The following is a 26,277-nucleotide window of genomic DNA, read 5'->3' on the forward strand; positions in this document are numbered from 1 at the left end:
ATCCAGGACCAGTCAGTTGTTTGTTTCTGTCTCAGTTATTCTGTCAGTTCATTTCATGCTAAAATCAAATGCAATGCCCCCTTCCCTTACTCTTATTTATTTGTCTCAGCTTATGCATTTCAATATGCCTGAAAGATGGGATGACGTGATAATCTGGGGAGACCTGTGAGATCGCTGTTTGGGAACCTTTTGTGTTAAGATTTGCCCCTGTCCCTCTGCAGACTGCGGAAGGGCTGCTGGAGGCGTGGATGATGAAAACGAGGCAGAAGCAGGTTGGATCGAGGGAGCCGCAATTCTTCTGTCAGTCATCTGCGTGGTGCTGGTGACGGCATTCAATGACTGGAGTAAAGAGAAGCAGTTTAGGGGCCTCCAAAGCCGCATTGAGCAGGAGCAGAAATTCACTGTCGTCCGTGGAGGACAAGTTATCCAAATTCCTGTGGCTGAGATCGTGGTCGGCGACATTGCACAAATAAAATATGGTAAGAGGAGAGTTAACGCTGTGTTATTGAGGTCATTTTATTAAATGTAAATGTTTCTTTGATGGATAAAATATAAATCTGTCAATTAGGAACGCTTACGATGAATATCACGTTATCTAAGATTCATTCACAAATACAAGCACAGTCCTAATTTTTGTACGCAGTTCCTCCAAATTAAAGGCATGTTTTGTCTGTGTGTGTTTCAGGTGACCTTTTGCCTGCTGATGGAGTCCTCATCCAAGGAAACGACCTGAAGATCGATGAGAGCTCGCTCACAGGGGAGTCGGACCATGTCAAGAAAACACAAGAAAAAGATCCGATGCTGTTATCAGGTAACATCAAGCCTCAGTTTTATTTTGAGTTCCCTCCTTGTTGAAGGTTGTAAGTTTTGAAGGAAGATTTTATTGAGAACATGATTTAAAGAGTGATCTTGTCAGACATGTTCACCTGCTATTTAAGAAATTATCTCAAAAGCTTGTCAACATCTGCAAAACTGACTGAGCTGATTTGATTAAAATAATACACTGCTCATCATCTTCAAAGTCTAGTTCAGTCTTTATTGGATTTAAATGACAGGTAACCCTCGAGCAATTTAATCATATCAAAATGCAATACATTTTTCAATTTTGGTCACATGCACAGGGAGGTAAATACAGAGACTGACCTTAATCTTATTTTCAAAAATTAATTCTAGTTATTAAAACAAAACCTTCGATGTAATGCCCTTATGTTTTTTGTATTTAATCTGCTGTGCAGCTTTGTAGAAACATCCAACATACACCTGAGGCATACATTCATCAGTTAGGCCATTTGAAAGTACTAGCACTGGTTTGATGCCCGAACTGTAAAGCAGGGACTTTCCCAGTTTAGTGTTAGGACAAATGAACAGTGTGCTCCACTGTAGAGCAACTTCTTATGTTTCATTTATGAGCCTCAAAACCGTGTTTAATATTTGATTTACACCCATCATCCTCATACAATATGAAAACAAAGATTTTACTTGAATCAGCTAAGAACAGTTGAAACCACTATTCACTGTAGTACACAGCTCCTGCTCCGCTTTTAAAGATAAGTCTCTTTGTGGATTCAATGCTATGATGTACATTTGAATGTCTTTAGTGACAAACTGGATTAGAATTGAAAGTGAACCGGTGTCCCTATTCTGCTGCTCAGTGTAATCAATTATCAGCCATACAACACTCCCCAGATGTGAGGCTGTAATAGTTTTGAGTTTTGCTGTGGAGACATTCCATGTGCACAAAGCCTTTTCAGCTCTGTGGTTCTGCTGTCAGATAGCTTTGTCCTCACTGCTCTGCTCAGTTCCCAAGAAGTGTGTAGGGATTCAGAAGAAACACTTTTTGCTTAGTTCATCTGGCTCTCTATTGGCACGCCTCCAAGAGAGAGAAGTGTGCAGTGTGTGTGTGTGCACAGTGTGCAGTGTGTGTGTGTGTGTGTGTGTGTGTGTGCGTGTGTGTGTGCGAAGGTATGTGCGTGTGTATGTGCGTGTGTATGTGCGTACATACACGTTGCTCCACCACTGCTTTTAGATTCCCCTTAGCACAGGCCATATCCCTTATGCCATCACTCTCACGAATGAAAGGAAAGCATCCTCTAATTAACAAAGGCAAGAGAGAATGCTTTCTACGCCTTTCCGTTCAGCCTCTCCATGTTTGCTCTTTTTACTCTGACTGTAGCTTGTCTTCTCTTCTGTTACTTGCTTTTTCTGTATAAATCGACAAGATTTTCCTGTGTCCTGAGAAGGATAGTGAGCCAGAGATATTAAACTCTGGAGAAACCCTCTGGGATTTCCATTAATTCACCCAGACTGACAATTGGCTTTTGATTAAAGGCTGTTGATTAAAGGTTTGGAGGGTATTTGCATCTTCCTCTTTTTACTTGCATGTGCGCCATTCCTTTTGTATTTATTGCCTGCATTTGAAAACCTGCATTTATTTTTCGTTCTTGTGTGTAGCTGAACATGCCACTTGAAAGCACGGCTAAACCACCTTCTCAGTAAGCAGAGGAATCTAGCTCAACATTTAGTCTGAACCAAAATTAAACAGTCAAAGCAACAAATAAGTTAGAAATGTCATGGTCAAAGTTGAAGCTGAAACAGGGTATAAGTAATCTTGGAAGCAAAGTGAAACAGCGCGTATCATTTAGTCAGATTTTGTACGTAGCCTTTCCCTCCCTCCCTTATTGACTCACATTTTTATTTTCCTTGTCTGTCTAAAGGCACCCATGTAATGGAAGGCTCAGGGAAAATGGTGGTCACTGCTGTTGGTGTCAACTCTCAAACTGGAATTATCTTCACTTTACTCGGGGGCGGTGAGGATGATGACGACGAAGAAGAGGAAAAGAAAAAGGAGAAGGAGGAGAAGAAGAAACAAAGAAAAAGTTGGTGTCCTCACTACTTTTTTTACCTTCCTATTTCCATGAGTATTGATCAGTCCATGCATCAGGTACATATGTTTGCACATATGCATCTCACAGGCAGTTTACTTTAGCTTCCATCGAGCCCTTGACGTATTGAAAGCAGAAAGATCTGAGCCTGTGCAGAAAAATGTAGTTGCAGTGGCAGAGTTGAATGCACACTAAGAACACAGGTTGGACTACTTACACAAGCAAGGGGTTCCTCTTACGGAGCTCACAGCAGATTCAAGCTCCAGTGCTGAGCTGTAGGAGGCTCTGCAGTTAATTATGGATAGGACAGCAGCTAGCAATTATTACATTACTGATAATCTGCTGTATATTTTCTTGATTAATCCTTTAGTCTTAAAAATATTAGAAGACAGTTTATGTAATTTCCCACAATCCAAGTTTTTTGTCTTTTCAATGTCTTGTTTTGTCTGGCCAACAGTACAAAACTCAAAGATCTTAAAGAAGATAAAGAAAAAAAGTCACAGTTGAGAAACTGGAACCAGCAAATATTTGGTATTTTACTTTTTAAAAAATGACAAATGTGATTGCTCGGTCATTGAAATAGTTGCTGAATAATGGTCTGTCAGTTTTCTCTCAACAAATTTTTTAATTGACTAACTTTTGCGGATCTTTTTTAATCAAAGAGAATTAACATAATTATATACATGACATGACTGATATTGTACAATAGTGCTTAATGGCACAGTAACTGTGTATTTCCCACCAATTATTAAGTTTGCAGTACTCACTCCCCGGTGTATTTTTCCACAGACAAAAAGCAGGATGGATCTGTGGAAAATCGTAAGAAAGGTAACCACACACACACAAACTAACACACACAGCCATATATAACTGCCTTACAGCTCAGTGCCTACCTTTATGTATTAGCCTCACTCTCCATTTAACAGCACTGGATGTAGGTTAAGGCCTCAATCTGTTAATAATTGGCTACAGTGGTTTTATGCAAGTAATGAGGAGTTGCATATTTTAGCATGACCCTATGTCGGCATATACTTGGTACGGGATGTTCTTGCCTATCCATTGTACTGTCTGACCCTCCCTTCTGTCTCTCTCTCTCCTCTTTTCTCGTCCTTCCCTGGCACATTGCGCTTTGAGCAGCAGGTGCTACTGAATCCAGTTATAGCGATTAGTGATGAGGAGATTAAAGCCATGCAACAATTCTGGGGCCAGAACATCTGCTTTCCCACCCATCTCTCTCTCCGACTCTCCCTCAGGCCCCCACAATTTGATTTCTATTGACGGCCCAATCCGAACTATTCAGAGTCAAACTGTAAGACTTGCACTGGTGCAATTTCAGACTGACAACAATGATAATGAGGCTGTTTGGGGGTAACTCAGACAGCTAGCCAGGCTTGTAGTCCTCCTGGGACACCATGATCAGTAGTGCTTGGGTCTGTGGCCACAACCCTGGCGCTAGTCCCTGGTGCACAGATTCCCTCTGCCTGCCAGGAATCAACAGTAATCCTTTAGACTGAGATTACACAGGCCATGTAAGTGCAGAACAAGCCACAGTCCACAGCAGCTGCAGTAGCTCAGTGATAATGCCCCTCCTCTCCCTGCTGCATACGTCCACACACAGTGCCATGCCAGTCTATACCATAGTAAATCGACAAATTAGACACAAAAAGCAAGACTGCAGAAATGACAAAAGACAGCCACATAATGAATGTTAATGATATTAGCAGAAGTGAACTGAGAGATGGGAAAGATGTGTCAGTTTCCCTGTAGCAGCAGCAGTAGCGTCAGTGCCCCGCAGAACTAATGATTTTATCGTGGTGAGTGACACGACAGAGACCAGCCCCTGCTGGCCTGCCGGCTGCCTCTCCTCCCTGCTTTGCCATTAGAGGCTTTGTGTCTCCAAGGTAACCTGGTTAGATATGGGCTTGGGATTCCTGTCAGTTCTGCAGGCGAGGAAGGGGGGGTCCTGAGGGACATTGGGGAAGAGATGAATGAGATTTATGGGAATTTAACTGGAAACAACTGCTGTGGGTGCTGTCAAGGAAGGAGGTGATTCCTCAGACACATCCCAGTGCTACTAGCTGGTTAACCTGTTCTTGAAATCTCTAGGTGGGAGGATAGTAATTACACTTCCAAATCTTTCTGCTAATTACTGTGCAGTCAGATCACTGCAAACATAATAACAGTGACATTTCCCAAGTTGCACAGATAAAGCACGCAAAAATTTTGAGTGATGTGACATTTCTTCTCATCCTTTCATTTAATGTGTTATCTTGAAATAAAGTGCTCCATTGTGTCATACTTGAAATATTCCCATGTTCCAGGAGTTTTGTCATATGAAGCAGCTGAAGCTACTTGCTGTGACTTGTTACCTGCTACATCAGATAATCAAATGACTTAGGGATACAATCTAGTCTAAACCTGTTGTTGATGTACCTGATTTTCACAACCAAACCACAACAGGCAAGCTAGAAAGTGCTTCATATTTCCTGAATATTAAAGATGACCATATAGATTAGATTATTAAACATTTGACCATATAGTTTATTCATACACTGATGTCACGTTGAGAATACAGTTTTTATTTCTGGTCTTGCAAATGTAAGCAAATAGGCTTCACGTGGTGCCTGATTGAAGAATGCAGCTCTTGTTTCTTTGGATTATGCAGATTTGTTACAACTGCTAGACTGGTCTGATTAGAAAATCCTTTCCATTTCAGACTTGAATCTGTTTGAATATTCAGAAACAGTGTAATGTAGTATCAGTGCCGGACTGTGTGCATTACTTGACACCGGTAGAATGTCGTGGCCAGTGCACTAGTGTAACTGTCAGGGCATTTCATCTAACAGCTATTTCTTGTTCTCTCTCTGCTGCAGCTAAAGCACAGGATGGTGCTGCAATGGAAATGCAGCCTCTGAACAGTGATGAAGGAGCTGATGCAGAGGAGAAGAAGAAAGCCAACCTCCCAAAGAAAGAGAAGTCTGTTCTCCAGGGCAAACTGACCAAACTAGCTGTACAGATTGGCAAAGCAGGTAAGTCGGACAAAAAGAGCTAACTGCTAAAGATGGTACCACATACAGACTTGATGCAGATGTACTCCTTTATCCCCTCATCTACAATAAAACTGTGTTTTTGTTGCCTACATCTCCAACTTTCTTTAACGTCTTCTATTCAGAATTACTTCCATTAAAAGTAGCCTGTTGGTAAATGGTATCCTTATGATTCATTGACCATCCTCTTTCTTCCTTTTCTCCCCCGTTCTCGCCAGGACTGGTTATGTCAGCCATCACTGTTATTATCCTGGTGGTGCTGTTTGTAGTAGACACCTTCTGGATCCAGAATCTACCCTGGGACAAGGACTGCACACCCATTTACATTCAGTTCTTTGTGAAATTCTTCATCATTGGCGTCACTGTTCTGGTGGTGGCTGTTCCTGAAGGCCTGCCGCTTGCTGTAACAATCTCCCTGGCATATTCCGTTAAGGTAAATTCTCCTAGCCAAGTGACCTGTGCCCAGTGCTGACCAGCTTACACTTTAGCCTATTAAAACTAGCAGCCAGGCTGTTAAGTCAAGGAGACTTGGCTAACTGATACCCTAAAGCCAAGCAATGATCCCCTCTGCTGAAGTTGTGGGCCAACATCCTATCAAGGAGCTACTAATTTCAGTCGTATAACCTTTGCACACATTTCTTTTACCTACAAGAAACTATTATGTTCAGCACAGAAAGTGTGTTGTTGAATTTCTGCTTGGGCATAATGCTTTACACTAGCTGTCTGTAATCATTTGATGCATCGTTTGTCTCCCTGCAGAAAATGATGAAAGACAACAACCTGGTACGTCACTTGGACGCCTGTGAGACCATGGGCAATGCTACCGCTATCTGCTCAGACAAGACTGGTACCCTCACGATGAACCGCATGACCGTGGTGCAGGCCTACCTCGCTGAGAAGCACCACAAGAAAGTCCCTGAGCCAGAGAACATCCCCTCCTCCATTTTAGACATCTTGATTCTAGGCATCGCAGTCAACTGTGCATATACCACAAAGATCATGGTAGGCTTGTGAAATGCTGTGTGTCTAAAATATACCATGTATCACACTGAATATCCCCTTGTTATGTATTCAGCTTTAGGAAATTACTGACTGTCTTCTCAATTTTTCTTCAGCCTCCAGAGAAAGAAGGGGGCCTGCCACGGCAGGTGGGTAACAAGACCGAATGTGCCTTGCTTGGCTTTGCTACTGACCTGAAGCGTGACTACCAGGCTATCCGGAACGAGATCCCCGAGGAAAAATTATACAAAGTGTACACCTTCAACTCAGTCCGCAAGTCTATGAGCACTGTGTTGAAGATGGCTGATGGCAGCTACCGTATGTTCAGCAAAGGAGCCTCAGAAATTCTCTTAAAAAAGTGAGAACAGTTTTCATCTTTGGTAATAATGCTGTATGTGTTTTTTTTGTTTTCGTTTTGTTGTATATGTTGGATTGTGTGGTTGGCTTATCTTTATACCAGTGTTCCTCTTGGAATTTTATAGTGACGAGACATGCTCTGATGATTTTACTCAATGAAAGGTTATTCTGTAGGTTTTTTTACTTGCTCCAGCTGGCCAGACTTTGCAGTAAATGATATGTGTAATGGCTTAAGCAGCTAAGAAGTTCAAGCGCATCCCACCCAAGCCCCTTACTTTGCGACTTAAAAACAGGGGCTGAGAAAATGAGCCGGTAACAACTCTGTAAGCCTCTTAACCAAGCAGGCTTCTTTTTAACCCACAGACGGCTTAGTGTGACTTCTTACTACTGCAGCTCACCATTCAAATGCTTTGTCTTCTCCTCTTCCCTTACTCCTTTATCTCATCAATATTATCCTCTTTTTACAATTCTCTACCTATCTTCTTCATCCACATTTCCTCATCTCTCGTAATGCTTTTCTTCCTCTGGATGTTTTTCCCGCCTACACTCCTCCCTCTGTCTCTTAAACTTCTTCTCTACATTTACAATATATCCCGGTTTCCCCTCCCAGGTGCTATAAAATCCTGACGGCAAACGGTGAGTCCAAGGTGTTCCGCCCACGGGACAGAGATGACATGGTTAAGAAAGTGATCGAGCCCATGGCCTCCGAGGGCCTGAGGACCATCTGCCTTGGATACAGAGATTTCCCTGCCTCCGAGGGTGAGCCTGACTGGGACAACGAAAATGACATCCTCTCTGGACTGACCTGCGTCTGCGTGGTGGGCATTGAAGACCCTGTGAGACCTGAGGTTAGCGGCTACACACAGAGGACACAAACAGTATCAGCCTGTGGTTACATAATAATTGTTGACTTCATTGAAACCGCTAGAGAGAATTTGATTTCATGAACAAAAATTGAGTTGTGTGTCTTGGATTATTTTCAGCGGAACCACTCATAATGGAAGTAAAGCTGGCTTGTGGGTACACTTATATCACTAATAAATTTGGAAATAACAGCGCATATTTTCAGACAGTCTGTCCTGGAAGACATTCATCGTGTTGCACTTTCTTGTTCACATGAAAAGTAACAGAAATAGCTGTGTCAAGAATGAAAAAGGAAAGCTAGAGAGAGCAGTTCAAACCTACGCTCTCTTCTCACCTCGGGCTCAGCTGAGTAGTCACAGTGGTTGACGATGTCTGATTACAGTTTTTGGAAAGTTAGAGGAATGGTTGGGAAACAGCCTCCCCCAAATCTGACAGGTGGGGACAGGTGTGCGGCGTCAAGAGATGCTGCGTCAGCCAGTTTTAAACATGAGAAGTGGCTCCACATTTGAGCAAGCGTCAAATACTAACCAATGCAGCAGTTATGATATTGAAGCTTTTGCGGGAGTGCCTCCGTCCAGTCTGTTTACATGTTGTTGAAAAGGAGTTTGATAAGAGCAGTGAGACTCCAACATACAGCTTCTGTATAAATCTAAACCCAACTAAAACCTGAAAGCTGCAGAGCTGCCGAGTTTGATGTTACTAATGAAATCTTTACAACACAAGGAATCATTTGTTTCAATGTTTAGATACAGCTAACATACATATAGCTAAGCTGAGCTTTCATTTTGACATCCCCAGTGATCCACAGGCAAACACAACATGCATTTCCTCCTTCATCGTGTTTCCTCTTTCCGTCAGGTCCCAGACGCTATCAGGAAATGCCAACGCGCTGGCATCACAGTACGAATGGTGACTGGGGACAACATTAATACAGCTCGAGCCATCGCCACCAAGTGTGGCATCCTCCTGCCTGGAGACGACTTCCTGTGCCTGGAGGGCAAAGAGTTCAACCGAAGGATACGCAATGAAAAAGGAGAGGTGGGCCACAGCAAAATACTGTACCTCAGAGACTGTTGCAGATGTACTGTTGGGATTCTATTAGGTTTTGTCTCATGTTTCTAGATTGAACAAGAGCGCATTGACAAGATCTGGCCCAAACTACGAGTACTGGCTCGCTCGTCACCCACAGACAAACACACGCTAGTGAAAGGTAGTTTTATTTTACTGGTTTGTGTGAAAAATGTTTTGTTGTCACTAATTTGCTTGTGTGTTGTTTTAGGCTTCAGTGGTTTCATTTAAAAATATTCATGTTTTACTATTCTAGGTATTATTGACAGCACCGTGATAGAACAGAGACAAGTAGTGGCAGTGACAGGAGACGGTACAAATGATGGTCCTGCCTTGAAGAAAGCCGATGTTGGCTTTGCCATGGTGAGTTTTCTCTGTTTACAGGTGAAATGCTTCAGATATCACAGCTCATTTTATACATGCTATGCCCTGCTCCAGTGCAAACTGGGCCACAACAGTTGGTTCTGAAAAATAATGGTAATGTAGAAGCATAATGATGTTAAACATGTTGTGACTAGATACAGATCCTTGATCATCATCTTTTTGTCTCCAGGGTATTGCTGGCACAGATGTAGCCAAGGAAGCGTCTGACATCATTCTGACTGACGACAACTTTTCCAGCATCGTCAAAGCCGTCATGTGGGGACGCAACGTCTACGACAGCATCTCCAAGTTCCTCCAGTTTCAGCTAACTGTCAATGTGGTAGCTGTCATCGTAGCATTTACAGGAGCCTGCATCACACAGGTTAGCACCAACAGAGTTTGTTTTACATTGGTAAAAAAGCTATTGCAGCAGCAGAGTGAAATTAATAAAAAATGTATCTCAGTCACAGGTTTTCCAGCAATAAAACACAAACACAGGGTCTGATAGCATTTTGAAAATATAGAAATAAGTACTGTGCACATTTTAAACTGGCTTATTTGCTGTATATTGTCTCTAAAATGGTCTATTCATTGAATTCCCTCATGCATTAAAAATTATAAGCACCTGTGAAATTTCTCTATTTTTTTGTCTTTTGTTGCTTAATTCTGCAGCCTTATGGAGTGATTTAAGTGTCTCCAACAAAATACTGCAGATTTATTTAAAATATTCATATATTTCTCAGCTTTTTCAAAAAATCCCTGTAAAAAAATCCTGTAACCATAACTCTTCGTTTTGTGACACTATTTGTTCGTGTGCACAGAAACCAAATGGCTGTCATTTCTCTCAAAGGATTCTTTTCCACCAACTATCAGTCTTAGACCTCATGTCAAAACACACACTCATCATTGCTCATGCTACCACAGCTTATAAACATGCACTCAATTACAGAGCAGGCAGCAAAATAATTTCTTTTTCACATGCAATTTAGTTCATTGAGTCAAGTGGAATCTCTCTAATTGATGCTCTAAATTTCCTTGATATTTGTGATATTATGAAACTAACTGAATTTGGTGTCTCTTGACCTCCAGGACTCTCCACTGAAAGCAGTACAGATGTTATGGGTCAACTTGATCATGGACACCTTTGCATCACTAGCTCTGGCCACAGAGCCCCCCACAGAAGCCCTGCTGCTAAGGAAGCCATATGGCCGCAACAAGCCTCTCATCTCCCGCACTATGATGAAGAACATCCTCGGTCAGGGAGTGTACCAGCTAATCATCATCTTTTCTCTGCTCTTTGCTGGTAAGAAGCTGTATTAGGCATAGGTCTTCATGAGCATGGAGCCAGTGGACTGGCTGTATTTATCTTTGGTAAATCTATCCATTCATTTTTTTTTAAAAGTCCTCTTGTGACTGTTTCTGCAGGTGAGAAAATATTTGATATTGACAGCGGCAGGAACGCACCCCTCCACGCCCCACCCTCTGAACACTACACAATTGTCTTCAATACCTTTGTAATGATGCAGCTTTTCAATGAGATCAATGCCCGCAAGATCCACGGAGAAAGGAATGTCTTTGATGGCATCTTCAACAACCTCATCTTCTGTAGTATTGTCTTTGGTACCTTCATTATCCAGGTAAAGTAGACTGCAGACTTCTGCAAAGTTGTAAGGTTTCTCTGTGAATGTGCTGGTGACTCATACATGAAAAGAGATTATCTGTCCCACAAGCCTTCAGCCTGTAAAAATCAGATCTAAAAGTTTGCTCTCTAATTACTTACTCCTCTCTTCCTCCTGCTCCTCTAGATTGTCATAGTGCAGTTTGGAGGGAAGCCATTCAGCTGCGTGGCTCTGACCATCGACCAGTGGCTGTGGTGCACTTTCTTAGGCTTTGGCTCTCTACTATGGGGACAGGTAAGATGAGACAATGCAGCCGTGCTGCACCTTCAGTTGGCTAGTTACAAAACTGTGGGATAACACTGCCCCCCTGTGTGGGAAGTGGCGTAGTGGCTGAATAATGGTGGTGTAGCAGTACGCTGTGACGGTACTCTTCCAGACTAAAACTGATTTAAATAGATTTGGAGCAATTCATATGGCATAATTATAGTGCATAGTACATAGCTTTAGTCAATCTTGAATTTTTATGTAGCTACCTGAATGTGTTGTCACATTATCAATGATGTTTTACATTGATGAAATTTAGCCTTGTTTTTCCTTTGAACAAAACTAATATAAACATTGTTTTCAATCAAGGCTATTTTTCTTTTAATTTAGAGCAATTTTTAAAAGTTATACCACACTGTATAATTTAGATTGAGCTGATGCAGAGTAAAGTTTTGTAGTTAGTTTGCTGTTGTAGTTAGGAATAATTGTGTTTATACTTTTTGTGAGAGACTGAGGGATAAGATTCCTGAGTTATGACTTTTTTAAGTAATTCTAGTTTGCTCTTACTGCCCACACTCATCCTCCAGTGCAGAGCATGTAATATGTCATTATCTACTCTTGTCAAATCAAAGAGAAAGTGTTCTTTAACAAGACGCAGATACCAGATACCAAACCAGAGTTGTTTCTGTCCTTTGTTTTTGAATATGATGCAAATACAGAAACCATATTTCCCAAAGGTTATCAGTAGTCAGTTAAGGTCAGGCATTGTGACATTGGGTCATTTCAAAATATGATGCAGGGCTGCAATTAACAATTATTTTACTTATCTAATAATGAGCAGGTTGTTATCACAATTAATAGAGTAATTACTTTGTCTATTAAAAAAAAAAAGAAGCCTGTTCTAATTTCCCAGAGGCCAAAGTGGCAACTTCGTAGAACCTGCTGCATCTGAGCAGTTCCCCAAAACTCAAATATATTCTTTTAAAAATCCCCTTTGACACAAAAAGCAACAAATCCTCATGTTTGAGAAGATGTTATTGATATTATATCATAATATAATTAATTGATAATAAGATATTATTGTGACGGAAAACAAGTGAGGAGTAGGAGGAAGCTTTTGAGTGGAGTAAAACTGATGTGACTGATTTAACACCAGATAGTTAGCTTGCATGTTGGTATCTTAAAATGATGAAATACTTTGTTAGGATTAGTGACGTCATCATTATCAGCTTTTAGTAACTCACTTCCGAAGGTGTTGTTATCTATTAAGTGTGTAACTTCACTGTGGGATCGGTTTGGAGACTCGGAGCAAACCCGGTGACGTCAAACTGTCTGTCTCCCATCAACCCTTTGGCAGGGCTGCTAATTTTCAGGGTCACTGGCTGCTTAATGTCTGCGATGTACCCAGGAATGTGGATCATCCTGCTGTAATGAAATGTCAGTTTTCCCTCGCTGAGGAGTGTCACATTATTAGCCGACAGTGCTGCTGATGTAAATCATGATGTCTTCCAGGTAATCTCTACAATACCCACCAGCCGCTTAAAATTCTTGAAAACAGCGGGCCACGGCACCCAGAAGGAGGAGATTCCTGACGAGGAGCTGGAGGAGCTGGAGGACATGGATGAGATCGACCATGCTGAACGGGAGCTTCGCCGAGGCCAGATCCTCTGGTTCCGAGGCCTCAATCGCATCCAGACTCAGGTAACAATCTATGGACCTTCCTGTGCACCACCCGAACACTGCAGCCGACACCAAGGGAATCAAAAGCCATAAACCCTCCACTGCTCTTCCAGCTTAAAATCTATGTTTTGTTCTTTCTTTCGGCATTCTTAAAGAATGGCTTGTGCCCTAAAAACAAAAGCCCTTCCTCTATTTTTTCTGTTCTGCTTCTGAGCTAAAGCAGGTTCCTGTGCCTATTTCTGACTCAGTCTGAATCTATCTGCTAAAACACGACTAGTTTGAAGGTACTGATGAGAATCAACTGAATTGGATTGGATGGAAAGCACGCTAGAAAAGCTGAATGTTAAAAGACTATTGGCATGGCTTAAGCTGTAAGTATGGAAGGATTCTGCAGAGAAAAGAGTGAAAGTGAGTTCAGATTTTGTCGGAGCTCCCTCCGATCAGTGCCTTTAAACCCAACCGTCCCCTTTTTTCCTCTCTCTTTAACTATAATGCCTGAATCCAATTTCCAAGTGACATTTTTTCTATGGTTACTGGTGCCTTTTCTTTATTTTTTCTCTCTTTTCTCTCTCCTCTGGCTGTGTTGTGTTTTATTTCCTCTGGGCTTTCTCCTGTCACGCTGTCTGATTCTTTGCAGATGGATGTAGTGAGTGCGTTCCAGAGTGGAACTTCCTTTCAGGGGGCTCTAAGGCGGCAGGCCTCCAACTCCAGCCAACAACAGCACGATGTAACCAATGTTTCTAGCCCTACACATGTAGCCTTTTCTACTACCACTTCTGCCACTGCCGCCAACACCGCTTCTGCCACTGTGGGGTGTGAGTGCGTGTTCTCCTCTAGTGCATGAGACTTTTATTTCTTCTGTTCTTCTAACATCTTCCTCCTCCACTCTACTTCTCACCTAACGTTGACACGTTTACTCTCTCATGCTTCTCCTAATGTTCCCCCGTTTTCTTCCCAAAAAAAAAAAAAAAAAGACCAAATATACCACATCTTCCATATTGCTTCGATAACACTGCTGTATATATATGTACCCTGTAGCCAGGTCGCTTCTGGCGTCAAGGTGTTTTCTCTGTGTCATCATGTTTTCTGTTCTGCTTCTGCTTTGGTCTCAGAAATGGAAAGGTTTTACTGTTACCTCGGGGTGGGGTGGGTGATGTGCATTTAATATTTGACAAAAATTACATTCTGCATTGACAGTCACCAGGTTTGTCTGCAGCTGCCTCAGTCTGCTCTGTGCCCCTGCAGCACCCCATGGGTCTGTGTCGCAGCTCTCTAGTCCCTAGCTGGGTAAATGTTTTGAGTATATGCCCATGATCACGGCCTAAAACAATAGAGACAAACCATGACATGGACCTCTGTGAGGAAAATCTATCCAGGTGTCAGTGGACAGATAACGACTTCTTCTCCTGCTGGGAGTTTGCTGTGAAAAACAGGGAGTGTTAAGGGGGGCGGGGGGCTCCAAAAACAGCTTATAGCTGCAGTTAGTTTGTTGATGTGTTTGGATGCATAAGTTTGGAAGGTCTGGCAGCTTTAACACCATGCCAGTCGTCGGTTCAGCGTGGCAGATCGCTGCGTGGAGAGCTGATGCGGATCATTTCACAGTGGTATTTCCTCTTGACCGTGACCTTACAAGGATTGTTGTGTGCGTGTTGACAATGACTCTTTTTCTCTTTCAGATCTTCCCAGGCAGACCATCTGACCAGCAGTTGATTTTAAATGTCTAACAGATGTCACTAAAAACAGCTTAATGGAATAAATGACTGTGCTCTTGAATGTAAACATGTGGGACTTTCCCAGACACATTAACAGCAGATCCAATGTTGTATGTCCCTGGCATATTGAACAGTTCTGCAATCTTACAGTAATATTTAGGTCTGTCTCAGGTGGGATTCCTCTCCTGACATTTATGGGCCAACGGCTGCTTCCCTATTAAACTCTGAACTTTTCCTTTCAGGCACTCTTGAAAACAGCTGGACCATCTCTTCTCCAAGTCTTTTTCTATGTGATTACTTGTTGGCAGAATGTATCCACCTGGCAATGTGTTGCCAAAGAGACCCTAAAAGAATGAATACCACTGACTCCCCACATATTCTTCTTTAGATTCTGTGAAATGTGTCATGGGCTATACTCAAAGGTTTACTACCATTGAACACAAGGTAGCGCCGCGCTCTGCATGGGTTCAAAGTCTCTGGTCTCGTTTGTGAGTTTTTTCTCTTTGTGCTGTTTTTGACATGTATACCAGCTTGTAGACATGCTTGGCTGCTGCAGCTTTTTTGTTTTTACTCCACAAACATTAGCTAAAACTGACCACCCCTTTCTCTCTCTGTCTGTCCTCCTCTTTCTGTCTCTATTCCTCTGCCTCTTTCTGTCTCTCTCTCGCTCTCTCTCTTTACTCTGTCCTAAGCATGTCCAACAACAGTAAATCTTGTGTCCAGCCTCTGTCCTTCTCTCTCTCTGGATGTGTTCTTGTCTAAAGAACAGCATCTCTCTTGTCTCTTGGTTCCCTTTTGCATTTTGATTAATCAGACACAGGTCTCTACCAATTGTTTTGTGAAATACTACCACTGTACTTACAAACAAAAAGAGCATACATTGCATTGAGTTTGACACTGGTTTGTACCCACCCCAAGGGTTTTACTACATGACTTTAAAGAATAGTTTCGCTGCAAGCACAGAGTCAAGTGTCAGGTTTGTCTTCACCGGGTGCAACTCAAGTTTCCTATCTCTCAGAAACACTTTTAGTTTACCCAATACTGCAATTTGCACTTGCTCCACACAGGCTTACAGTCCAGGCTGTCAAACATACTGAAACGCGATGCATTTTAAATGCCTCAAGTCTATCTCATGCCTTTAGTTGTGTGCGTTCGCATGTGGTTTTAGCCTGCCTGTGGATAAGGCTTTAAATCAGTGACAGTCTGTCTGTCTCTAGAATAAATAAATTGGCAGGACAGAGGGTGACTTGGACAAACAGGAAGTGACACAGTGAGACTGGACTGAATTTAACTGAACAATAGACTTTGACAGTGGCTTTGAGGCTAACGTAGTCTAGAAAATGGTTAAGGACAGCTTACAGTTAACTGGTTTTATAAGTTGTAATTTGACTACTAGAAATAACTGCACACTTGCACGTGTCTCTGAGAGTTCCCCCCTCACTGATAATTTTTTGCCCCTAAAACTCACCTATTATTGACTCAATAAAACCTACATCCTAGGTTTTTATCTGTGGTGTTTTATCCAGGTGTTAAAATGCAAAACACACGTATCAGTACTGAATGTGACTAAATATGTGCCTTTCCCGCTCCCTGTCCCTTCTCCCTCCCTACAGATCCGGGTGGTGAATGCATTCCGCAGCTCCATCTCCCTCTATGAGGGGCTGGAGAAGCCTGAGTCGCGAACATCGATCCACAACTTCATGACCCACCCTGAATTTCGGATAGAGGACTCTGAGCCCCATATTCCCCTCATAGACGACACCGACGCAGAGGACGACGCTCCCACCAAGCGCAACTCCGCCAGCCCCCGCAACACCACGCCCACGCCGCCCTCACCCTCGCCTGCCACCACCGTCGCCCCCACCACGCCGGTCTCCCCCTCCCCAAACCAGAACAATAACGCTGTGGAGAGCAGTAACCACCTCCTCCCAGAGGCTCCCAAATCAGGAACCCCCTCGGCCCCGGGGAGCCCCCTACACAGCCTGGAGACCTCCCTTTGATCTGACCCCCTGCGCTCCACACGTTACCACCACTTTTCTACCCACCCACCAAGGAGCTCAACTCAGACAAAATGAACGAACACTTGGAGAAGAGAGACGAAGGGCTAGAAGGAGAGCAGAGTCACGTGTGAGCTTGGCTTGGGCTGGACTAAAAGAACAGCAAACATTCAGAGGAATGTACGGCTTGGTGTGGATGCTTTGGTCTTCTTTTATTTTTGGTTCTTATTAATACCCCACTACAACACAAGGACTCCACCCCTCCCTCCTTGGTAACTTTTGTTTTTCTCGGTAAACAAGGGGTGATTATAAACTCAGATTGAAAGTGACCTGTTTTTATTATTCTATTATATTATTATTATTATTAATATTATTTGAATTGAGAAGGGGAGGTCTTCCTCCTGGCTTGAAGATCGATGAAAGAACCTTTAGCTTCTCTTTTATCTGAATGGTGTTGTATATTTATCTCTTTGGCCCTTGCTCATTCAAAACTTATTTCTGCTCCATTGGCTGTTAATATTTTGAGTTATTTATGTTTTTGGAAAAAGCAGGTCTGTTTACAAAGTTTGTAGATACTTTTTTTCTGTTTGTAGGCAAAAGAGCTTCCTGATGTATGATGCAGAAAACTGGGACAGAAAAAAATGAATGAGAGGATTATTTCAGATACTGCTGTATTTTCAGGAAAAAGGGTGTTTCTATTGAAACTTAACTATTTTTGCCTGCAAGTTTTATTTGTTATATATTTGTAGATAAATATAGAACCTTCTAGCCAAACCGATAAACACTAAGGCTTGTATAGAAAAGAGGTCCACTGGGCGAGGTGTTTTTCACAAGAGACGGGACGGGAAAGACAATTAGGGCCTCTGTTCACGTTGCTATAAATATTTACTTCTTCCATTTCTTCGATAGTTTTCATGTGCACAAAACCTTCTGGAGTTCTGGATTCTCTTTTCATTCAGTATGTTGTGTTCGAGGATTTCCACATGTTGAAAGGTTCACTCATTAAAGGGATTTTAGAAAAACCATCTGGGCCCGTATTTAGCAAGCATCTCAGAATCACGCCCTAGAATCCTGCTGAGAGTTGGACTAGGAAACAAAGTCTTACCTCAGAGTCCGACACGAGGTCCTTATGAAGCCTCCTAAGGTCACTTTCAGCAGGAAGTAAAAGTTTTCCTTTTAGCTTTTTGTGGTTTTACAAGCTCTTGTTGTTGTTATTAGTTACATTCAGAAGAGGCTAACGTAGATGAATAGCAGGAAAAAGAAAACCGCTTCACTTGTGGGTGTATGTCGAGCTAATTTATGCACGTTAAGGCTAAAAATTAGTTTTTGCCAAAACTCAAAAGCATTAAAATGACTTACAGTTCATCAGCTTTTTTAAACAACCAGCTGACTTCAAACCAGTGCTGTATTTCGAGCTATTCAACCAGTGCGCCTATTTATTTTTTAAATAAGAAGTTCATATAGACTAAACGTGAATGTGCCTTGGCTACAATAATAATTTAGATGATGCTTGGTCCCATCATTTGCCACCTTCAGGAAACTCCTCACAGATTAAACTCTGTTACTCCTCCAGCTAAAAGTAGAACTAAATAAGCCTCATTCTTCAAATTTTGGGATTGTAAGGACTGACTTCTGTCTGGATGCTTGATAAATATGGATCCTGGTCTTTTTTTTTTCTTTTTTTTTTTTTAAATTGGTGCATTTTTGTTTTTTTGTTTCTCTCAGCAAAACGTTAGCCCCCTGCCAATGTACAATACTGACATTTGTTTACTCAGGCATAGAAAAAGGTATTTAATTTAAAAGAAATCTATAAAGAAAAAACCTTTTAACTTCAGACTTTGTGTATTTAGATAGTAAAACATTGTCTTGGTCAAAAGCAAGTGAATTATTTTCATTATTCAAATGTAGTTTTACTCCTCCGAGTTCTGGTTTGTTGACCTTTTTAAAAATCAAAAACCATGGAAATTTTTTTTTTTTTTTTTCTTCAGCCCTGTCCATAAGACTCTTTCATCTTGATTAAATGTTGCTGAATTTGATTTGTTTGTAAAATATTTTTGACACCTGATGTACTGGAAACGCTAAAGAATTGGACATGTGCATTTTTCAAGAATAAAGACTAGGCATACACTGGTATCTATCTGCACAGGGTACTTTATTTCATAGCGTTCCTTGGGGAAAAATAATTTTGATACAAATCATGATAAAAAAAATGTACCTTTGTATTTTTATGATAATGATGATACCTTTCATCGTACTAAACAAATTTTGGATGATTTGACACCAATCACGTTATATGGGGAGGGTTTTGGCCACTAAAATGTGTGTTGTTCTGGAATATTCATCTCAGGGTGCAAATGGTGTGAAAGAGAACAGGCCTCTTTTAGTTTGTTACTTAATTAAATGTTTGGGACGGTGCTTGTCAACCACACAGGATGTCTCCGGCAGCAGGCTGCAGATTCTTCCTGCAGCCTTCTGGCGGCCTCCGCCTGAAGGGCCGTGGACAGGGGAAGGAGGTGAAAATGTTAAATCACAACGTTCTCTGAGGAAATAAGTTTGTTTTCCTTGTTTTACAGATGACAAAATAGCAGCTAGGATTGCATATAAAGTGAGAAATTGAAAAGACAAGCGGAATCCATATGAGGAGTTTGTTCTGTAGCTTCTTCCTGTAATGGGAATGAATGTTTTTCCATCTGTTTTATGGATTATTATTTTTTTATCTTTTAACATTTGGAAATAAAAGTACTTCATGTCTGTTTATCTTGAGCATTTTAAATGGATATCGTGATTGGATTTACATTTGAAACTTGTCGAGTAATGTGTATGGTTTTTAAAAATAAAAAATGTATTTAGCCTAACTGCAGGGCCATGTTTTTCATTTATCATGCAGTAGTTATGGGATGTAAATACTGTGATCAAAGGTGAATGCTGCAGAGCTGAAAATCCCTCATTTCTACAGTGACGCCTAGCAAACATTTTTGCAGACAGGGTGATTTTTCTCGCAAAGGAGTATGCATAGCTTCACTGCATAACTTTCCAAATGTATTGTAACCATTGTAGCTAATGAACAAGGTTAAAGGTTAAATTCACTATAAACTAATATTCTTTGTTAACTCCCGGTAACTGTTTGTTTATGAGTATAAATAAGGATGAGGTGGTTTTTGTTACATTTTTGTTCAATGATGTTTGGAAATTTCTTCCTCTGCAATCTGTGAAAGATTCAGATTATGTAGCTGCAAAAGTTAAACTGCCTCTTTTATCTTAACTTGGTAAGGGCACTTGCTCTACAATCTCTATTCCTGTCTAACTGGTTTGTCCTCTGCAAACAACAGCTGATCCAAGTTTATAACTACTGTCTTTGTGAGCAGTGATGATAAGATGAATTCAGATTTATCCCTTTCTCAGAACACTTCTTGAGTTCAGTGTTATGGTTGGTTCATCTGTCAGGCACATACAGAAGGTAACTTCATCTGTGCAAGCTGCCAGTGACTCTTACACAATGGACGCTTTGTTGGAAATGTTTTCCACAGCTGTCTCTCCTCCAAAAAGGCCACCTCTTACTACTGTGCAGGGGTGACACAGGCTTGTTTACAGCAGGTCAGCAATTCAGGAAATTTGAAGACTCAGTTTTTCTGTTTATTTTGTTATATATGAAACAACCAAACATTGTTTTTTCTTTTTTCTTTTTTTTTATGATATGCACATAAGAAATTAAACATAGCATAATAAGGCATAAAAAACGTAATTAAAAAGTCATAGTATAGTAAGACACAAAAACCATCACGTAAACGTCATAGTATAGTAAGGAATACGAAACGTCACTATATAGGAAAGCATAAAAAACTATAGTATTGCAAAAAAGTCTTTTTTTCCACTTTAAAGGCCATACTATACTATGTGTTTTTTTTAGCTTTTTATGCCTTTCAATACTATGACGTTTTCATGCCATACTATCGTAAGACTTTTTTTTCCACTTTTAATGACATACTAAAGTATGTTGTTTTTTTCACTTTTTAAATGAAAAAAAAGTCTTACGATAGTAAGACATAAAAACGTCATAGTATTGAAAGGCATAAAAAGCTAAAAAAAACATAGTATAGTATGGCATAAAAAGTGAAAAAAACAACATACTTTAGTATGTCATAAAAAGTGAAAAAAAAGTCTTACGATAGTATGGCATGAAAATGTCATAGTATAGAAAGGCATAAAAAGCTAAAAAAAACACATAGTATAGTATGGCCTTTAAAGTGANCATGCCATACTATCGTAAGACTTTTTTTTCCACTTTTAATGACATACTAAAGTATGTTGTTTTTTTCACTTTTTAAATGAAAAAAAAGTCTTACGATAGTAAGACATAAAAACGTCATAGTATTGAAAGGCATAAAAAGCTAAAAAAAACATAGTATAGTATGGCATAAAAAGTGAAAAAAACAACATACTTTAGTATGTCATAAAAAGTGAAAAAAAAGTCTTACGATAGTATGGCATGAAAATGTCATAGTATAGAAAGGCATAAAAAGCTAAAAAAAACACATAGTATAGTATGGCCTTTAAAGTGAAAAAACGTCATAGTATAGTAAGGCATAAAAAATGGAAAAACATCATTGTAGATTAAGGCCTAAAAAGTGAAATAACGACATAGTATAGTAAGGCCTAAAAAGTGAAAAAACTACATACTATAGTAAGACATAAAAACGTCACAGTATAGAAAGGTAAAAAAAGTAAAAAAAATGTCAAAGTATAGTAAGGCATAAAAAGTCAAAAAAACAACATAATATATTATGGCATAAAAAGTGAAAAAAAATGACATACTATAGTATGGCATAAAAAAATGGAAAAACATCATTGTACATTAAGGCCTAAAAAGTGAAATAACGACATAGTACAGTATGGCAAAAAAGTTAAAGAAAATGTCATAGTACAGTAAGGCCTAAAAAGTGAAAAAAACACATAGTATAGTATGGCCTTTAAAGTGAAAAAACGACATAGTATAGTATGGCATAAAAAGTGAAAAAAAAGTCTTACGATAGTAAGACATAAAAACGTCATAGTATAGTAAGGCATAAAAAATGGAAAAACATCATTGTAGATTAAGGCATAAAAAGTAAAAAAAACCACATAGTACAGTAAGACCTAAAAAGTGAAAAAAACAACATACTATAATATGGCATAAAAACGTCATAGTATATTAAGGCCTAAAAATTGGAAAAAAACGACATAGTATAGTATGGCATAAATAGTCATAAAAACAACATTGTACATTAAGGCCTAAAAAGTGAAATAATGACATAGTATAATATGGCAAAAAAGTGAAAACAGGTCATAGTAAAGTAAGGCCTAAAAAGTAAAAAAAAACAAAAAAAAAAACAAACTCAGTATAGTATTGCAAAAAAGAGAAACAACTACATACTAATGTATGGTATCAAAAGTGAAAAAACGACATAGTATAGTATGGCATAAAAAGTGAAAAAAACTACATACTATAGTAAGGCATAAAAAATGAAAAAAACTACATAATATATTATGGCATAAAAAGTGAAAAAAACGACATACTATAGTATGGCATAAAAAAATGGAAAAACATCATTGTAGATTAAGGCCTAAAAAGTGAAATAACGACATAGTACAGTATGGCAAAAAAAGTTAAAGAAAATGTCATAGTAGAGTAAGGCCTAAAAAGTGAAGAAAAAACACATAGTATAGTATGGCCTTTAAAGTGAAAAATACGACATAGTATAGTATGGCATGAAAAGTGAAAAAAAAAGTCTTACGATAGTAAGACATAAAAACGTTATGTATAGAAAGGCATAAAAAGCTAAAAAAAACACATAGTATAGTATGGCCTTTAAAGTGAAAAAACGTCATAGTATAGTAAGACATAAAAACGTCACAGTATAGAAAGGCAAAAAAAGTAAAAAAAATGTCAAAGTATAGTAAGGCATAAAAAGTCAAAAAAAACAACATAATATATTATGGCATAAAAAGTGAAAAAAATGACATACTATAGTATGGCATAATAAAATGGAAAAACATCATTGTACATTAAGGCCTAAAAAGTGAAATAACGACATAGTACAGTATGGCAAAAAAGTTAAATAAAATGTCATAGTACAGTATGGCCTAAAAAGTGAAAAAACACATAGTATAGTATGGCCTTTAAAGTGAAAAATACGACATAGTATATTATGGCATAAAAAATGAAAAAAAAGTCTTACGATAGTAAGACATAAAAACGTCATAGTATTGAAAGGCATAAAAAGCTAAAAAAAACACATAGTATAGTATGGCATTTAAAGTGAAAAAACGACATAGTATAGTATGGCATAAAAAGTGAAAAAAAAAAGTCTTACGATAGTAAGACATAAAAACATCATAGTATAGTAAGGCATAAAAAATGGAAAAACATCATTGTAGATTAAGGCCTAAAAAGTGAAAAAAAAAACACATAGTATAGTATGGCAAAAAAGTGAAAAAACTACATACTATAGTAAGACATAAAAATGTCATAGTATAGAAAGGCATAAAAAGTCAAAAAAACGACATACTATAGTATGGCATAAAAAAATGGAAAAACATCATTGTAGATTAAGGCCTAAAAAGTGAAATAACGACATAGTATACTATGGCAAAAAAGTGAAAAAACGTCATAGTATAGTATGGCATAAAAAGTGAAAAAACTACATACTATAGTAAGGCCTAAAAAGTGAAAAAAGTACATACTATAGTAAGGCATAAAGAGTCAAAAAAACGACATAGTATATTATGGCATAAAAAGTGAAAAAAAAGTCTTACGATAGTAAAACATAAAAACGTCATAGTATAGAAAGGCATAAAAAGCTAAAAAAAACACATAGTATAGTATGGCCTTTAAAGTGAAAAAACGACATAGTATAGTATGGCATAAAAAGTGAAAAAAAAGTCTTACGATAGTAAGACATAAAAATATCATAGTATAGTAAGGCATAAAAAATAGAAAAACATCATTGTAGATTAAGGCCTAAAAAGTGAAATAACGACATAGTATAGTATGGCAAAAAAGTGAAAAAAAAACACATAGTATAGTATGGCAAAAAAGTGAAAAAACTACATACTATAGTAAGACATAAAAATGTCATAGTATAGAAAGGCAAAAAAAGTAAAAAATGTCAAAGTATAGTAAGGCATAAAAAGTCAAAAAAACGACATAATATATTATGGCATAAAAAGTGAAAAAAACGACATACTATAGTATGGCATAAAAAAATGGAAAAACATCATTGTAGATTAAGGCCTAAAAAGTGAAATAACGACATAGTACAGTATGGCAAAAAAAGTAAAAAAAAAAACATCATAGTACAGTAAGGCCTAAAAAGAAAAAAAAAACAAAAGAAAAAACCCACATAGTATACTATGGCAAAAAAGTGAAAAAACGTCATAGTATAGTATGGCATAAAAAGTGAAAAAACTACATACTATAGTAAGGCCTACAAAGTGAAAAAACTACATACTATAGTAAGGCATAAAGAGTCAAAAAAACGACATAGTATATTATGGCATAAAAAGTGAAAAAAAAGTCTTACGATAGTAAAACATAAAAACGTCATAGTATAGAAAGGCATAAAAAGCTAAAAAAAACACATAGTATAGTATGGCCTTTAAAGTGAAAAAACGACATAGTATAGTATGGCATAAAAAGTGAAAAAAAAGTCTTACGATAGTAAGACATAAAAATATCATAGTATAGTAAGGCATAAAAAATAGAAAAACATCATTGTAGATTAAGGCCTAAAAAGTGAAATAACGACATAGTATAGTATGGCAAAAAAGTGAAAAAAAAACACATAGTATAGTATGGCAAAAAAGTGAAAAAACTACATACTATAGTAAGACATAAAAATGTCATAGTATAGAAAGGCAAAAAAAGTAAAAAATGTCAAAGTATAGTAAGGCATAAAAAGTCAAAAAAACGACATAATATATTATGGCATAAAAAGTGAAAAAAACGACATACTATAGTATGGCATAAAAAAATGGAAAAACATCATTGTAGATTAAGGCCTAAAAAGTGAAATAACGACATAGTACAGTATGGCAAAAAAAGTAAAAAAAAAAACATCATAGTACAGTAAGGCCTAAAAAGAAAAAAAAAACAAAAGAAAAAACCCACATAGTATACTATGGCAAAAAAGTGAAAAAACGTCATAGTATAGTATGGCATAAAAAGTGAAAAAACTACATACTATAGTAAGGCCTACAAAGTGAAAAAACTACATACTATAGTAAGGCATAAAGAGTCAAAAAAACGACATAGTATATTATGGCATAAAAAGTGAAAAAAAAGTCTTACGATAGTAAAACATAAAAACGTCATAGTATAGAAAGGCATAAAAAGCTAAAAAAAACACATAGTATAGTATGGCCTTTAAAGTGAAAAAACGACATAGTATAGTATGGCATAAAAAGTGAAAAAAAAGTCTTACGATAGTAAGACATAAAAATATCATAGTATAGTAAGGCATAAAAAATAGAAAAACATCATTGTAGATTAAGGCCTAAAAAGTGAAATAACGACATAGTATAGTATGGCAAAAAAGTGAAAAAAAAACACATAGTATAGTATGGCAAAAAAGTGAAAAAACTACATACTATAGTAAGACATAAAAATGTCATAGTATAGAAAGGCAAAAAAAGTAAAAAATGTCAAAGTATAGTAAGGCATAAAAAGTCAAAAAAACGACATAATATATTATGGCATAAAAAGTGAAAAAAACGACATACTATAGTATGGCATAAAAAAATGGAAAAACATCATTGTAGATTAAGGCCTAAAAAGTGAAATAACGACATAGTATACTATGGCAAAAAAGTGAAAAAACGTCATAGTATAGTATGGCATAAAAAGTGAAAAAACTACATACTATAGTAAGGCCTAAAAAGTGAAAAAAGTACATACTATAGTAAGGCATAAAGAGTCAAAAAAACGACATAGTATATCATGGCATAAAAAGTGAAAAAAAAACACATAGTATAGTATGGCCTTTAAAGTGAAAAAACGACATAGTATAGTATGGCAAAAAAGTGAAAAAAGTCATAGTAAAGTAACGCTTAAAAAGAAAAAAAAAAAAAAAAAACCCCACATAGTATACTAGGGCAAAAAAGTGAAAAACGTCATAGTATAGTAAGGCATAAAAAGCCAAAAAACAACACAGTATAGTAGGGCATTAAAAGTAAAAAAAAATGACATAGTATAGTAAAGCATAAAGAGTCATAAAAACAACATGCTATATTAAGGCATAAAGAATGAAAAAACATCATAGTATAGTAAGGCCTAAAAAGTAAAAAAAAATGCCATAGTATAATAAGGCGTAACAAATGTCACAAAAACATCATAGTATAATAAGGTGTAAAAAAACGTAATGGTATAGAAAGGAACAAAAAACGTCATG

The 26,277-nt window shown here is 38.3% G+C and overlaps 1 protein-coding gene across 2 annotated transcripts in view; it reads left to right on the top strand.

Moving 5' to 3' along the window:
• Positions 1-19,707, top strand: part of LOC111224510 (plasma membrane calcium-transporting ATPase 1) — a 38,391-nt gene extending 18,684 nt beyond the window's left edge. Inside the window, exons 4-22 of one of the 2 annotated variants that reach the window (XM_022749020.1) lie at positions 222-479; positions 686-811; positions 2,715-2,876; positions 3,672-3,710; positions 5,756-5,911; positions 6,148-6,362; positions 6,689-6,931; positions 7,045-7,286; positions 7,896-8,133; positions 9,008-9,187; positions 9,272-9,359; positions 9,474-9,580; positions 9,771-9,962; positions 10,670-10,883; positions 11,006-11,217; positions 11,386-11,493; positions 12,976-13,164; positions 13,781-13,870; positions 16,469-19,707. In XM_022749020.1, the coding sequence (XP_022604741.1) occupies positions 222-479; positions 686-811; positions 2,715-2,876; positions 3,672-3,710; positions 5,756-5,911; positions 6,148-6,362; positions 6,689-6,931; positions 7,045-7,286; positions 7,896-8,133; positions 9,008-9,187; positions 9,272-9,359; positions 9,474-9,580; positions 9,771-9,962; positions 10,670-10,883; positions 11,006-11,217; positions 11,386-11,493; positions 12,976-13,164; positions 13,781-13,870; positions 16,469-16,855 (3,446 nt within the window). In that variant the 3' untranslated portion in view covers positions 16,856-19,707. The remainder of the gene's footprint in view (positions 1-221; positions 480-685; positions 812-2,714; positions 2,877-3,671; positions 3,711-5,755; positions 5,912-6,147; positions 6,363-6,688; positions 6,932-7,044; positions 7,287-7,895; positions 8,134-9,007; positions 9,188-9,271; positions 9,360-9,473; positions 9,581-9,770; positions 9,963-10,669; positions 10,884-11,005; positions 11,218-11,385; positions 11,494-12,975; positions 13,165-13,780; positions 13,871-16,468) is intronic. The other variant, XM_022749019.1, reaches the window with a different exon arrangement.
• The last annotated feature ends 6,570 nt before the right edge of the window (positions 19,708-26,277 follow it).

Source organism: Seriola dumerili, unplaced genomic scaffold, assembly GCF_002260705.1.
Source record: "Seriola dumerili isolate Sdu_G_001 unplaced genomic scaffold, Sdu_1.0 BDQW01000138.1, whole genome shotgun sequence".
Lineage (NCBI taxonomy): Eukaryota > Metazoa > Chordata > Actinopteri > Carangiformes > Carangidae > Seriola > Seriola dumerili.